Source organism: Mauremys mutica, chromosome 18, assembly GCF_020497125.1.
Source record: "Mauremys mutica isolate MM-2020 ecotype Southern chromosome 18, ASM2049712v1, whole genome shotgun sequence".
Classification (NCBI taxonomy): domain Eukaryota; kingdom Metazoa; phylum Chordata; order Testudines; family Geoemydidae; genus Mauremys; species Mauremys mutica.
The window spans coordinates 19,700,414-19,712,047 of record NC_059089.1 but is presented as its reverse complement, the minus strand read 5'-3'; the positions used below and the strand labels follow the sequence as shown (position 1 = coordinate 19,712,047).

Sequence of the window (11,634 nt, the reverse complement as noted above, 5' to 3'; positions counted from 1 at the left end):
ACTGAGCCTTTACAATGCAATGCGTCTATTTTTGTTAATGGCTTATCAGATTAATTCAGTTCCTCTCTTCAAACTAACTCCGCCTGAAAGAGGAACGTCTCTGAATTCTGCAACTTGTGGAGATTCCTTATTGATTCGATCTTTGTGTAGCCTCTGACCCGAAGTCTCCTTTTTGTGTGTGACAAACTTTAGTGCTAGAACGCGGGGGAGGGGGCAGAAAGGCCTCGGTGAGCAAAAAGATTTTTTAAAAGGCCGAAAAAACCTCTGTGTGTGTGTGTGTGGGGGGATTGTACACCGCGGGGCGGTTTAATTCTGCCCCGTGTTTTTAAGGGGGAGGAGATTCTGCAATAGGGCGATCACACCGACTTGTGTGTTTCCGCCGTGTCCCGTCCCCCCACATCCCCGGGCCTCCTCCCCCGGGTTTGAACAGACGCTTTCCCCGAAGTTTGAATTGTTGTTTGTTGGGGTTCCCTGTCTCTCCCCCCCTTCCCGGTTCGGGAGCGCTGACCGCTAAGCGCAGCGAAAGAGCGCGCGCGCGCGCAGGATTTTAGCGCAAGATGAAAGCGAGGGCGCGCAAGATGTGAGCGCAAGATGAGAGCGCGCGAGGTTTTCGTTTGATGAGTTTTTTTTTTCCTGTCCAAGTTTCTCTTGCTCCTTTAGGGTGAACGATGGTTTTGTGTGGTGGCGAGGCGGGGGCTGAAGTGCCAAGGACCTGGCCCGCCTCTCCCCCCCCCCCCCAGCTCGGTGTACAGTTTCTGGTGGTCAGGACGGTCTACGCAAGGGAGCAGAGGGGGCCTCTTGGCTTCCTTGGCAGCGGGCTTTGCTGCGGAGTCGGCGCCTCACCGCGGTTGAGCCGCTCGCGGGAGGACGCCTGCCAGGGGGGGCAGAGGCGGGGGCGGCTCGCTACCCCCCTGCAGTCCGTGAATGAGGATCCTGGGTACCAAAGGTCTCTGCAAAGCCGGGGGAGGGGCGCTGGGGCCCCGGTACAGGTAGAGGGCCGCTCCGGGGTCCAAGTTGGAGACCAGGCTCTGCGGGTAGAAATAGGGAGAGGGGAACATTCGCTGCAGGGCCGAATAATTCCCAGCTTCTGCCAGCAGCTCCAGTCCCACCGCTGTCTGCCTCTTCCACTTGGTCCTGGGGGGGGAAGCCAAGATACGCGGGTCAGGAGAGAGCCGACAGGTACCGAAACCCAGCCCCGCGGGCCTAGTGCAGAGCCGAGGGGGCGCCCCCGCTCCTCCGACTGGGCAGAAGGGGCCTTCCACGGGCAACAGACCTCAGCACCCCTCCAGCTACTTCAGCGTTTGCAACTCTCCAGCCCCGCTTCTCCCAGCAGCGGGCAAGCCCCTGGAGACCCACGCAGCCCCTCCCGCAGTGACCGCTGGGAGAGATTTGCAGCGCGCACGCTTGAGATAGTTTGGGTGAACGCTGCGGAATCTCTCACACACACACACACCCAAACACGCCTGTGCGGGACCGCAGGACAACACAGTCCTTGATTTGACGATTGTTTCCAGAACCCAAATCCTCTCCCCGCGGCTATTTATCTTCCCAGTGGCCAGGAACCAGGGTGGACTCGCTGGATGTTGACTTTGCGAATATTAACGTGAAGCGGGGGGGGGAAGGGAAATTGACAAGAGTATTAATTGCCCGTTATTTATGCAAGCCCAGGGTGCTATATTAGAATAGTATGTTAGCAGTGTCATGCGAACTATGCAGCACGCGCACGTGTATATGTTATCACATGTGATCATGAGATAGGAATTATTATTATTATTAGTTACTCACAAGGATATAATGTATCAGATCGTATGTCTGATACCATTTGCCTGAGCTGGAAAAATATCTTCAGGTAACTGGTCTCAGACATACTCTCTGCTATATTGTGTGTAATAATAATATGTGATCACAACACATGATAACGTAACTGCACATAGGCTGATCTATAGTGATTGGAAATATCCGTTTCTAATTTGCCAGCTCAGGCAGGTGATTATCTATGTTATCATATATGATGATCACATGCTAAAATAGAATTACACACATGCCTGAAAAAACTACAAGGAGGCCGGTGGCACCTTAAGGACTAACAGATTTATTTGGGCATAAGCTTTCCTGGGTTTAAAAAAAATCCTCACTTCTTTAGATGCAACATACTCCTGAATAGTTCGGCATTATCTGCAATCTCAGACCTTGGGATTCTTGTTGGTTTCTAATCAGGGCGCTGTGTTATTAAAACTTTCACACAAGCACCTGAACATCACCGGAACCAAATTAAAGCTGTGTTTAAAACGTTCAGATGAAGCTAGAAAGAAGATGGAATTTCGTGCAAGGTCTTTTGGAAATCTGGAGAGAGAAATAGCACCTGAGATGTTTATAGCAGCCTTAGGAGTTTAATTGAAACCAGATAAATAACCCTAAACGGGGAAAATAAACTCCCACAAGATTTGTTCATGTCCCCCCCCCAAAAAAAAATTATAAAAAACAAATGTTGTGATCGGTTTCTAAATGGCTTGAGAAATACCCACTCCGCTGTCTCTCTGGGGGTGGGAAATAGAATAAACTATCCCTAGCTGGGGGGGTGTTATGAGTGTCCTTTGGCTGTAAGGAAAGCGCGGCCCCAGGGTGAAGGCGGGACGCACTTTTACCAGGCAGCGGGTCACGCTGACAACCAGGCGTGTCTGCCGCTCCTTTGGCGGCGCGGACGCTGATTCGCAAAGCCCCGGCCGGAGCAGGGGTCGGAGCCCGGGACCAGCACGTCGGGGCGGGCGGCACCGGCTCGGCTGGGCGCCTCGGCCGTCTCGAGCCTTTGCCAGTTTTGTCGCTGACGCGCTGGACCTATTTCCACCATTCAATTATTCATCATAATAATAATTGTGTAATTACTGTAACTGGCGTTAATTATTGATGCCCGGGATTTATTATTCATGGGCCGATGTGTTGTGCTGTTGTGCTGATCGAAAAGCGCGTTTCTTCCTTTTTCCTGGACGGTTGTTTGGGGGGGGATTCTTTGGCTTCCTGATTGGGGGGCTGGGAACAGGAGCCCCCCAAGGATAGCACCGGGGGGGGGGGAGCAGGAGCCCCCCAGGATAGCACCGGGGGCAGAGGGGGGCAGGAGGCAGTTGCTGGTGGTGTTTTGTTTTTTAAGCAAGTAACTATCCAAAGGAGACGAGGAAGGCACGTGTCCTGCGGCCTCGCCTGGTGTGAAAGAGGCTGTGGGGCTCTCTGCCTCTCCAGCCCCGTGTGCCTATGGCTGGGCGGCTCATCTTCATCCTTATTATCCAGCCGGGGGGGTGGGGGGTCCTGCTTTCACGCAGACCCAGGTATTGTCACCCATTGCACACACACACACACACCCCATGTAGTCACATAAGAACATAAGAAAGGCCGCACCGGGTCAGACCAAAGGTCCATCTAGCCCAGTATCTGTCTACCGACAGTGGCCAATGCCAGGTGCCCCTGAGGGAGTGAACCTAACAGGCAATGATCAAGTGATCTCTCTCCTGCCATCCATCTCCATCCTCTGACGAACAGAGGCCAGGGACACCATTCCTTACCCATCCTGGCTAATAGCCATTTATGGACTTAGCCACCATGAATTTATCCAGTCCCCTTTTAAACATGGTTATAGTCCTAGCCTTCACAACCTCCTCAGGTAAGGAGTTCCACAAGTTGACTGTGCGCTGCGTGAAGAAGAACTTCCTTTTATTTGTTTTAAACCTGCTGCCCATTAATTTCATTTGGTGACCCCTAGTTCTTGTATTATGGGAATAAGTCAATAACTTTTCCTTATCCACTTTCTCAACATCACTCATGATTTTATATACCTCTATCATATCCCCCCTTAGTCTCCTCTTTTCCAAACTGAAGAGTCCCTCTCTAAACCCCTAATCATTTTAGTTGCCCTTTTCTGAACCTTTTCTAGTGCTAGAATATCTTTTTTGAGGTGAGGAGACCACATCTGTACACAGTATTCGAGATGTGGGCGTACCATGGATTTATATAAGGGCAATAATATATTCTCAGTCTTATTCTCTATCCCCTTTTTAATGATTCCTAACATCCTGTTGGCTTTTTTGACCGGCTGGTGCTTGGGGGCAGGGCTCCCAGGCCTTGCCTTGTTCATTGTGATTTTCTGAGTCGGTTCTAGGAGCGGCTACCAAGCTTGGGTGGCCAAACTGCCGCCTACTGCTGGGTCGGGCCCGATCCTGCGCTGCTTTGGGGGCGGGGGTTGGGGCTCATGCAGGGTGACCCTTGGGCTGCCCTTCGGGAGCAGAGCTCTTGAGTAGCAAAGTGACCCCGGACGCTTGTCCGTCTGCACCTGGGGCAGATTCGGTCCAGGTCAACCCCCAGCTCCCCGTTCCTTGGCGCCCAGCCGGGCTGCTGGCGGCTCCACCGGCGGATTCCCTTGGCTCTGGCTCCGGGAGGTTTTGTTTTAAAGATAAGGGTCGGGCTGTCTTCTCTGGTTGCTATTTTTAAACCCGCCAAAGCGGAGGCGTCCGGCGGCGTTCGCCAATCTCCGCTGTTCACTGCCCCTGGGCTGCAAGCAGCGGGCCGCCTCCCCCCGCCCACCCCCGCGGGCCTGGCTTTGCAGCCTGCGTTCAAACCCATCCCTTTAACCCGGGCTCGGTAACACCGCGCTGCAGCCTCTGGGCCGCGCTCCGCACAGCTGCCTTCGCTGCGCGAGCCCGGGCCCTGGCACCCCCGCTGTGTGTCCCCCCCCCACCCCAGCCCTTCCAAACTTCCCGTTCGGGGGCTTTCAGGGACTCGCTTCAAAGCCACTTCCTAGTCGCCGGGTGTGGGAAAGCCCTGGTGCAGCTCCGCGGAAGCCGCCCTGGGCCCAGAGGCTGCCCCCAGAACTCCCCTGGGTGGGTGGGGGAAATCAGGGAGACTGGCGACGTGTTGCCTTTACCTTCTGTTCTGGTACCACGTCTTCACTTGGGTGTCCGTGAGGTTGAGGGAGGCCGCCAGCTCCATCCTGTCCTGCACGCTCAGGTATTTCTGCCTCTCAAAGCTCCGCTCCAGCTGCGCCAGCTGGTGATCGGTGAAGGCGGTGCGGGCTTTGCGGGGCTTTTTCAGCCTCACCGGGGGGCTGTCCCTGGAGCTGGAGATTTCTCGGTCCCCTTCTTCTTTCACTAAAGGGGGGGGGAGAATGCATATGGTGTCAGGACAGACGGAGGGGTGATCCAGAGCGGCTCTGGGCTGCTTCCTTGCAACAGAAGGAGCAGAGAGGCTCAGGCAGAGAAAGAAATAAGTCTCTCTCACACACACACACACACTCTCTCTCTCTGCCCTGGCTATTGTTTTGCAAATACAAGCGGGCGAGTCTGCCCTGAGTTTTGCCTTTTCTCCTAGGCCCTGGTGTTCTGTGATCACTGCTGCATTTTGGCTCGGTGAGGCTGGTGATGGGCTGCAAAGGTCATGGCGCTCGGAAGGAAGGTAACGCAGAAAAAGTTGGAAAAAATAAGAGCAAATGCTGGGCATGACCGGATGTGAGAATAGTAACCAATGGCACATGTTTCGTTTGAATACCAGAGATGCAGTTCAAAAAGAGAGAGAGGGAGAGAAAATTCCTGGGGGAAAGGCTATCTATCTTTCTATCTATCTATCTATCTAAAATACATCCCGGATTGACCTGTCTGTTGTCTTTTAGTAGAAATCCTAATTTAAAAAAATAATAATTCTCGTTGATTGAGTTCCTTTACATTTCCTCCTCCGCTGCCACTGCCTGACCCCGGAGTTTCCCCATCCCCTCTAGCTTTACTCCAGTCAATCCAACCAATGTTATTGCAAGGATGGATTGGTTTATTTTTGTACAGGAAAAATCAAGTGTGGGAGGGAATCTGGATTTGCTGACCATAAAGTTGAGGCGCTGCAGATTCTTTGTTAGCGTGGGGCTTGTTAGCACTGCCTACTTTTTAAATTCATGTAATGCTTAAAAAGAGCCACTTTTCACTGACGAATTATTGTTAATATACTGTAAAGAAATGCATCTCTCACTGAATAGGGCATATGGCGCACAGATATAAGACAAATGGAATTCTTAAAGGGGTAGAAGGAAATATGTGAGAAGGTGCTGTGAGGACATGCTTTTGCGATGATTTAACTTTTAAAATGCCTAATGAGATGTTTTAATGATAGTTCGTTAATGCAGGAAAGTCTGTGTTTCTATAATATACACACAAGCAGACCAGTATATTACAGAGACGCTGATGGCTAGAAAGAATGATTTACACCAGAAAGAATGATTTACACCAGAAAACATCTGCACTAGATTGGAAAATCTAAGCAAGAAAAGCTCTGTTTTTTTCCCCCTCCTTAAAGAGATTATGTAACAAAAAGCTTCAGTTTATATAAATTGGCTGCATTAGGTTTTTACAGGGGTTTATGGTAAATTTCATTGTGGAAGGTTTTAGAAGTGACAGGGCTGTAGTTGAATGCGAGTTGATTTCTCTCTGTAGGAAGACAATAATCCGGTTAATTGAGCCACCAGGGAACGAAACCCTTCAACCAGAAATCCAGAATCTAGCAGACCAGATAGAGACCAAACCCACTGAATAGCTCTTAAACATGAGTTTCTGTTTCATTTATTGGCGAAACAAACACTTTCCCCCATCTTCGCCCCCTCCAAAAATCAAATCAAATCAAATCTGGGCTGGTGGAACCAGTAGCCTGTGACCTCTGCAAAGATGATAGTTTGGAAAACACCCTTTCAGTGGAATCTTCACGATGTTTATTTCAGGTCTCAGGGTGAAGCGATGGGGGAGAAACTTTGGGGGTTATTTGATCGGTCATTAAAGTTATTGCGGATGTAGCTGGATTTCCTTAGACGTCCATTGGAATTTGGGGGGCAGGATCTGAGCCAAACACTTCAACATTATTAAAGTCTGGACTTCGAAAAAAGTTAATTGGTGAAAAGAGAGAGAAAAAATGACAGTTTGGAATCGATTGTTCTCCCGGCTTCCCAGAAAGCCCTGTTTAGCCACTGAACTTCCCTTTGGATTTCAGTCCAAGTGAATACAAAACAGTTTCTCTGATTTCCTCTACGACTAGTCAACACAGCTCCGAAAAATGTTTAGCCCATTATTTAGATGAGGTGCGGAAGGTAAAATAAAACACCTTCCTTAACAGTTATTGCTTTGAAAAGCTCGCTCGGGTATTAAGGGCGTTTTTCTTATACATATCAGGGTTTTTTTCCCACCTCACTTAAAAAAGTTCCTGGCTTGGCCACATAGAAACGCATGGGAAGCGTTTGTTTTTCATCTGGGCTCAATCCTGAAATCCTAAGGAGGAAAGCGTGCCTGCGCGTTTTAAACCAAAATCTCCCATTGAACTCGGTAAACTCTGCCTGGAAAGCTAGGGCATAACAGAGCCCTTGGTCCTTACTCAGGCTTATTTCAATCCATGGGAAAGACTGATTTAAAACCGGAGTAAGGGGCCCTATCTTTGGGACTGGGTCTTATATTTTTAATCAATTAAATAACTTGTTACCATTGTTACCATTTGATGCATTGAATGTATTTCCCTCCAGCTGTACTTTGTTCGAATGTGAACACACACGCTACGAGTTTCTGCTGGCAGGGAAGCGGAAAAGTGTCCTTCACCGCGGACTCCCCCTTGCACTGGGGAACGCCTGGTTAGTGCAGGTTGGCTTTTATTAATTAGTATTATTATTAATTATTATATATTATTTAATCGCTTACTATGAAATGCAATTTGTCAGCTCCCACTTGCAGGCAGCCTGGCCGTGCATGGCTTTGATAAGAAATATTTCATGGTAAAAAATTGGTTTGAAAAATTTCCCGTTGAGGATCAAATCTCCCTGTATAGTTTATATTTACTGCTTTAGGGGAGTTACAAGCGTGCACTTATTTTTCTACCTAGTTTCTTTCGCAGCTTGGCAGTTTTGAAAAAGAGAGGCAGGATTTACAAATGAAGGGGAAAAAAGCTTGTAATGCTGAGTTCCATTTGATCACCTGCCTTCAAAAGACTGGAGTCAATTTCTGTTCCTTCCCAGCCAGATACATTTCACTGCGGCTTATTGTGCGAGGAATGAGACTATAAAACGCAGCTTCATTTGGGCATATTCAAAAAGTTTCCAAAATCTGCTTGGTGTAAATAGTTTTCTATCTCAAATATATTTGTAAAGAGGCACATTTCCCTTATTAATTTAATGTCTAGTTGTTGCTGTTGGGTTTTTTATCTGATGTAAAATAGAGGATGGGAATGAATTATAATTAAAATGGTAAGGTCAATGGTAAAACATTATTAAGAATGATACAAATAAAGAAGCAGCCAAGCAAAGAAGATCATAGTTCTCCACTTCCAATGAAATTCAGGCCTATTTTTACCACCTCCCTCTTTCTTTCTTTCAGTCACCCATAAATACAATATGCAGAAATTAGGAATGTCTGCAGCAGAAATCTTATTCTGCCTGATGTGCCCGTGTGCATTATTGCAATCAGAGCGGCGCAGACTTCAAACGGCCGCTTTGAAATGATTTGATCCCTTGTGGACTTGGTGCAGAGGTTAGAACTAGCTATTTGTAATGTTTCCGCGTTAAAAGTTTGAAAAGAAAGTGCGAGCGACCGAATACACTTGCAAGGAGACACCACAATCAAACGCATCAGGAGGAAAAAAAACAACCCACCGGGGTTATAGAATGTCCCTCTCAACAACGTGAAGTTAAACCCCCAGTCTCCTGCTAGTGTTTTTCACTAACTAGGAGTAGAAGAATCTCTTTCTCTTTTCACGGTGGCGTTTACCCAGATTTGTACAGCGTGGTAATAGCCGATCCTTCCCGAACGGATTGGAGGTGAAATTAATTCGGATCACCCCGAAGTTATTTCAATAATGCAGCTATTTTAAAAAACCGCACAGCTCCCCTGCATGTCTAAAGGCGAACGGATACATCGAAACGGGGGGGGGGGCAGCCATTTCTTTCGGGTTCTTTTAATCTGTAAATAGTTCGAAAGCAAAATCCCAAGAGTCTAAAGGTTAATTCTCTCTGCGCGAGGTACTAGCCAATTACCCTCTGAAAATACAGAATGAAATTGCTAAAAGAAAATCTATCCATGGAGTCCATGGGCATGTACCGCTCGTGTGATTCATAATTATTCAGATCTTTACGGGGCAAGGAAATTCTGCGGGTTTGGTCTAAGGAGCGGGTTCATTTCTATTTTTTTCTCCCCACGTGATTTTAATATTCCTCAGTCCGATGCTATCACCCCCCCTCCTCACCTCACTAATTAAAGTTCCGCCCGATTGTTTTCAACTCAAGCTTTGGGAAGTTTTCATTATTTATCGCTGATTTCTGGGCTGTCGGCGGCAGGTGTAAAGAATCAGGCTTCCACCCCGCCCCAGCCTACGGGATCAAGAGCAAATCAAGATTCACCCCCCGCAAGAAATAACAGGGAACCGAATCGCCCCCGCTTCTTTTCCCAGAGACAGAGGCCAGGTGCTTTCTTGGACGGGGAAGGGGAGTGCGGGAAATGTCCAGCTCTTTAAAATGCCTTCACAGCAGAGCAAGGAGTGAAGAGAAAGGCTGGCGGGGTGTTCTGAAAGCAAAGCCGGTGGCAGCTCTAATCGCTGGCTGGGGCTCTCGCCTCCCCTCGGTTCTTACCTTTGTACTCCGAGTCGGACGAGGCGTTGCTGCTACTTTTGTCCATTTTCTCTCGAAAGTCCTCCCCGGGTTTGGCGGGGATTCGCCCGGCCGGCTCCGGGCCGCTCTGTCCATTGGTGCTGGAGTAAGGCGCGCAGGCTGCCAGGGGCTTGCAATCGGCTAGGATGTCCCTGATTAGGAAAGACGAGGTCACTGTTCTGGATTGGGAAGGAGCCGAGCCCTGCCCCGGCGGGAGGTGAGATTCCAAGCCCACGGCCACCCCTTGCCGGGGGGCCACCGCCTCCAGGCAGTCCTTCCCCGGCGAATGGGGAGACGGGCACCCGCTGCTGACTTCGGAGCCGGGGCTTAGTTCCAGGGGGGACCTGCACTCCCCCATCAGAGGGTCTCCTTTGGGCACCGCCGGGCTCCCCGCTCGGTGGGACAGGATGGAGTCGATCCCAAAGCCGTTGGAGCCTTCCATGGCCAGGTTCGTCCCCCAGCCCCGGCCGTTCGCTCACACCCGGCACCTTTCAGGCGGACATGGGCCGGCAGCCCGGACCTGGCGGGGGCGGGTGGGTCTGGGACAAGGCAAAGTTCAGCCTGGGATCCAGGGAGCCGGTAGAGCAACAATCCCCGGGGTCGCGGTGCATTAAATCCAAGGCTCAGCCCTCCTGCTTCAGCATCGCAGCCAGCTGCGCTCGGGGGGAGACAGACAGACAGACAGGCAGAAAGAGGAAAAGGATTAAAAAGTCAAAGTTTGCTTGGGGGACCCCCCCCCGTCGATTTAATCCTAACTCCACCCCCCCCATACATCTATCAGCTCTGAACTCCAGCGCCCGCAGGTTGGATGGGGAGGGGGGGGGAATCGATCCAACGCGGTTTTCAGCGCCGTAACTAGTTAATGATTCAAAAATCAATGTGGGGGGGAAGGGGAGGTGGGTGTTAAGGGGGGAGGGGGGCGCCCTGCCAGCACCTCGGCCGGATCCTGCGTTGGAGATCAATAATCAGGCTGGTCCAACGACACAAGGCTGGATGGAGATTTCAGCACCTCTGAGAGCGCCGGGCTGCGCGGCGGGGAGCGGCTGCACCCATCGTGTCGAAGCGGTTGGGTCGCCCTCCCGGAGACGGACGGGGCGGTCTGAGCGCGGCTCGGTTTCAGCACCTTGGAGAGAGGCACCGGCAGGCTGGACCCGCCGGCTCCGCTGGTGACACGTTCCCCTTTAAAAAAAATGAACTAGTGTCACTTAAGTTTGGGTTTCTTCTTCTTCTTCTTTTTTTAAGGTGCCAGGGCCACGTGTCTGAGCATCCGCCCTTCTCATTGGCTGCGGTGCTTTTTGGGTGATGTCACACACTCACTAAGGAACCTGATCTCCTTTCAGTTTGATTAAAAGAGACACTGAATTAATTACAGCCCAGAGCCAACTGTTTACAGGCAATTTCCACCCTGTTTGCTTTCATTACACCGCAGATGAAGCTCCTAATGGGGTTATTACCAATAGGGGGTAGGCCTGGGTTGATGTGGGGGGGGTTGTGTGTGGTTTTTTTTAAACTTTTGCTTTTTTCACAATTAGCTGAATCATTAGTTCCCCTCACGCTGAGAAAGTTTTTCTGCATGTTTAAAAACAAAAAAACCCACGGACGAATGATTTAAATGGGCTCTAAATGCTGAAGACGAGACAGGAGGAGGAAGAATCCCTCCCCTTCCCATTTAAACGGCTTTTAACAAGGACGAAGTTTTAATGTTCTAGTGATTTATTTGCAGATTTCTCAGACTCTTTCCTTCAAACCGATTTTCATTTTTTTTAAATTCTTGCTCCGTTGCCGGGCTCTGTCTAGCGAAATGTTTATTTGCGTTTGATGGGTTTTTTTAAAATAATATAGCGCTAAAGGTTGATAAGTTAGAAATAACATCACAACAGTAATAGACCCGTAAATCGAGCAAAGTATATACAGCGCAGACGGAGGAAATAATCATAACGTAGGAAACAGATCCAGAGCAGGATTATCTAGCTTTTAATGACACACGTACCCGAGCC

General features: G+C 49.7%; 1 protein-coding gene across 1 annotated transcript; it reads right to left on the bottom strand.

The window, feature by feature from the left end:
- Positions 1-313: 313 nt before the first annotated feature.
- On the bottom strand, positions 314-10,846 carry BARHL1 (BarH like homeobox 1). Its single transcript, XM_044992923.1, has 4 exons — positions 10,572-10,846; positions 9,620-10,290; positions 4,910-5,132; positions 314-1,134 (listed from the first exon to the last, which is right to left on the bottom strand). Exons 2-4 carry the CDS (start codon positions 10,077-10,079, stop codon positions 840-842), a joined length of 978 nt encoding a protein of 325 aa, XP_044848858.1. The 5' UTR covers positions 10,080-10,290; positions 10,572-10,846; the 3' UTR covers positions 314-839.
- Positions 10,847-11,634: the final 788 nt, after the last annotated feature.

What these genes read in the sequence shown, in the direction of transcription:
- BARHL1 (XM_044992923.1), bottom strand. Translation starts at nt 10,079, where the DNA reads ATGGAAGGCTCCAACGGCTTTGGGATCGACTCCATCCTGTCCCACCGA. An exon ending in GTCCGACTCGGAGTACAAAG is followed by an intron (nt 5,133 to 9,619) that starts GTAAGAACCGAG and finishes CCCCCCCTTTAG; the next exon opens with TGAAAGAAGAAGGGGACCGA. An exon ending in ACGTGGTACCAGAACAGAAG is followed by an intron (nt 1,135 to 4,909) that starts GTAAAGGCAACA and finishes TTCCCCCCCCAG; the next exon opens with GACCAAGTGGAAGAGGCAGA.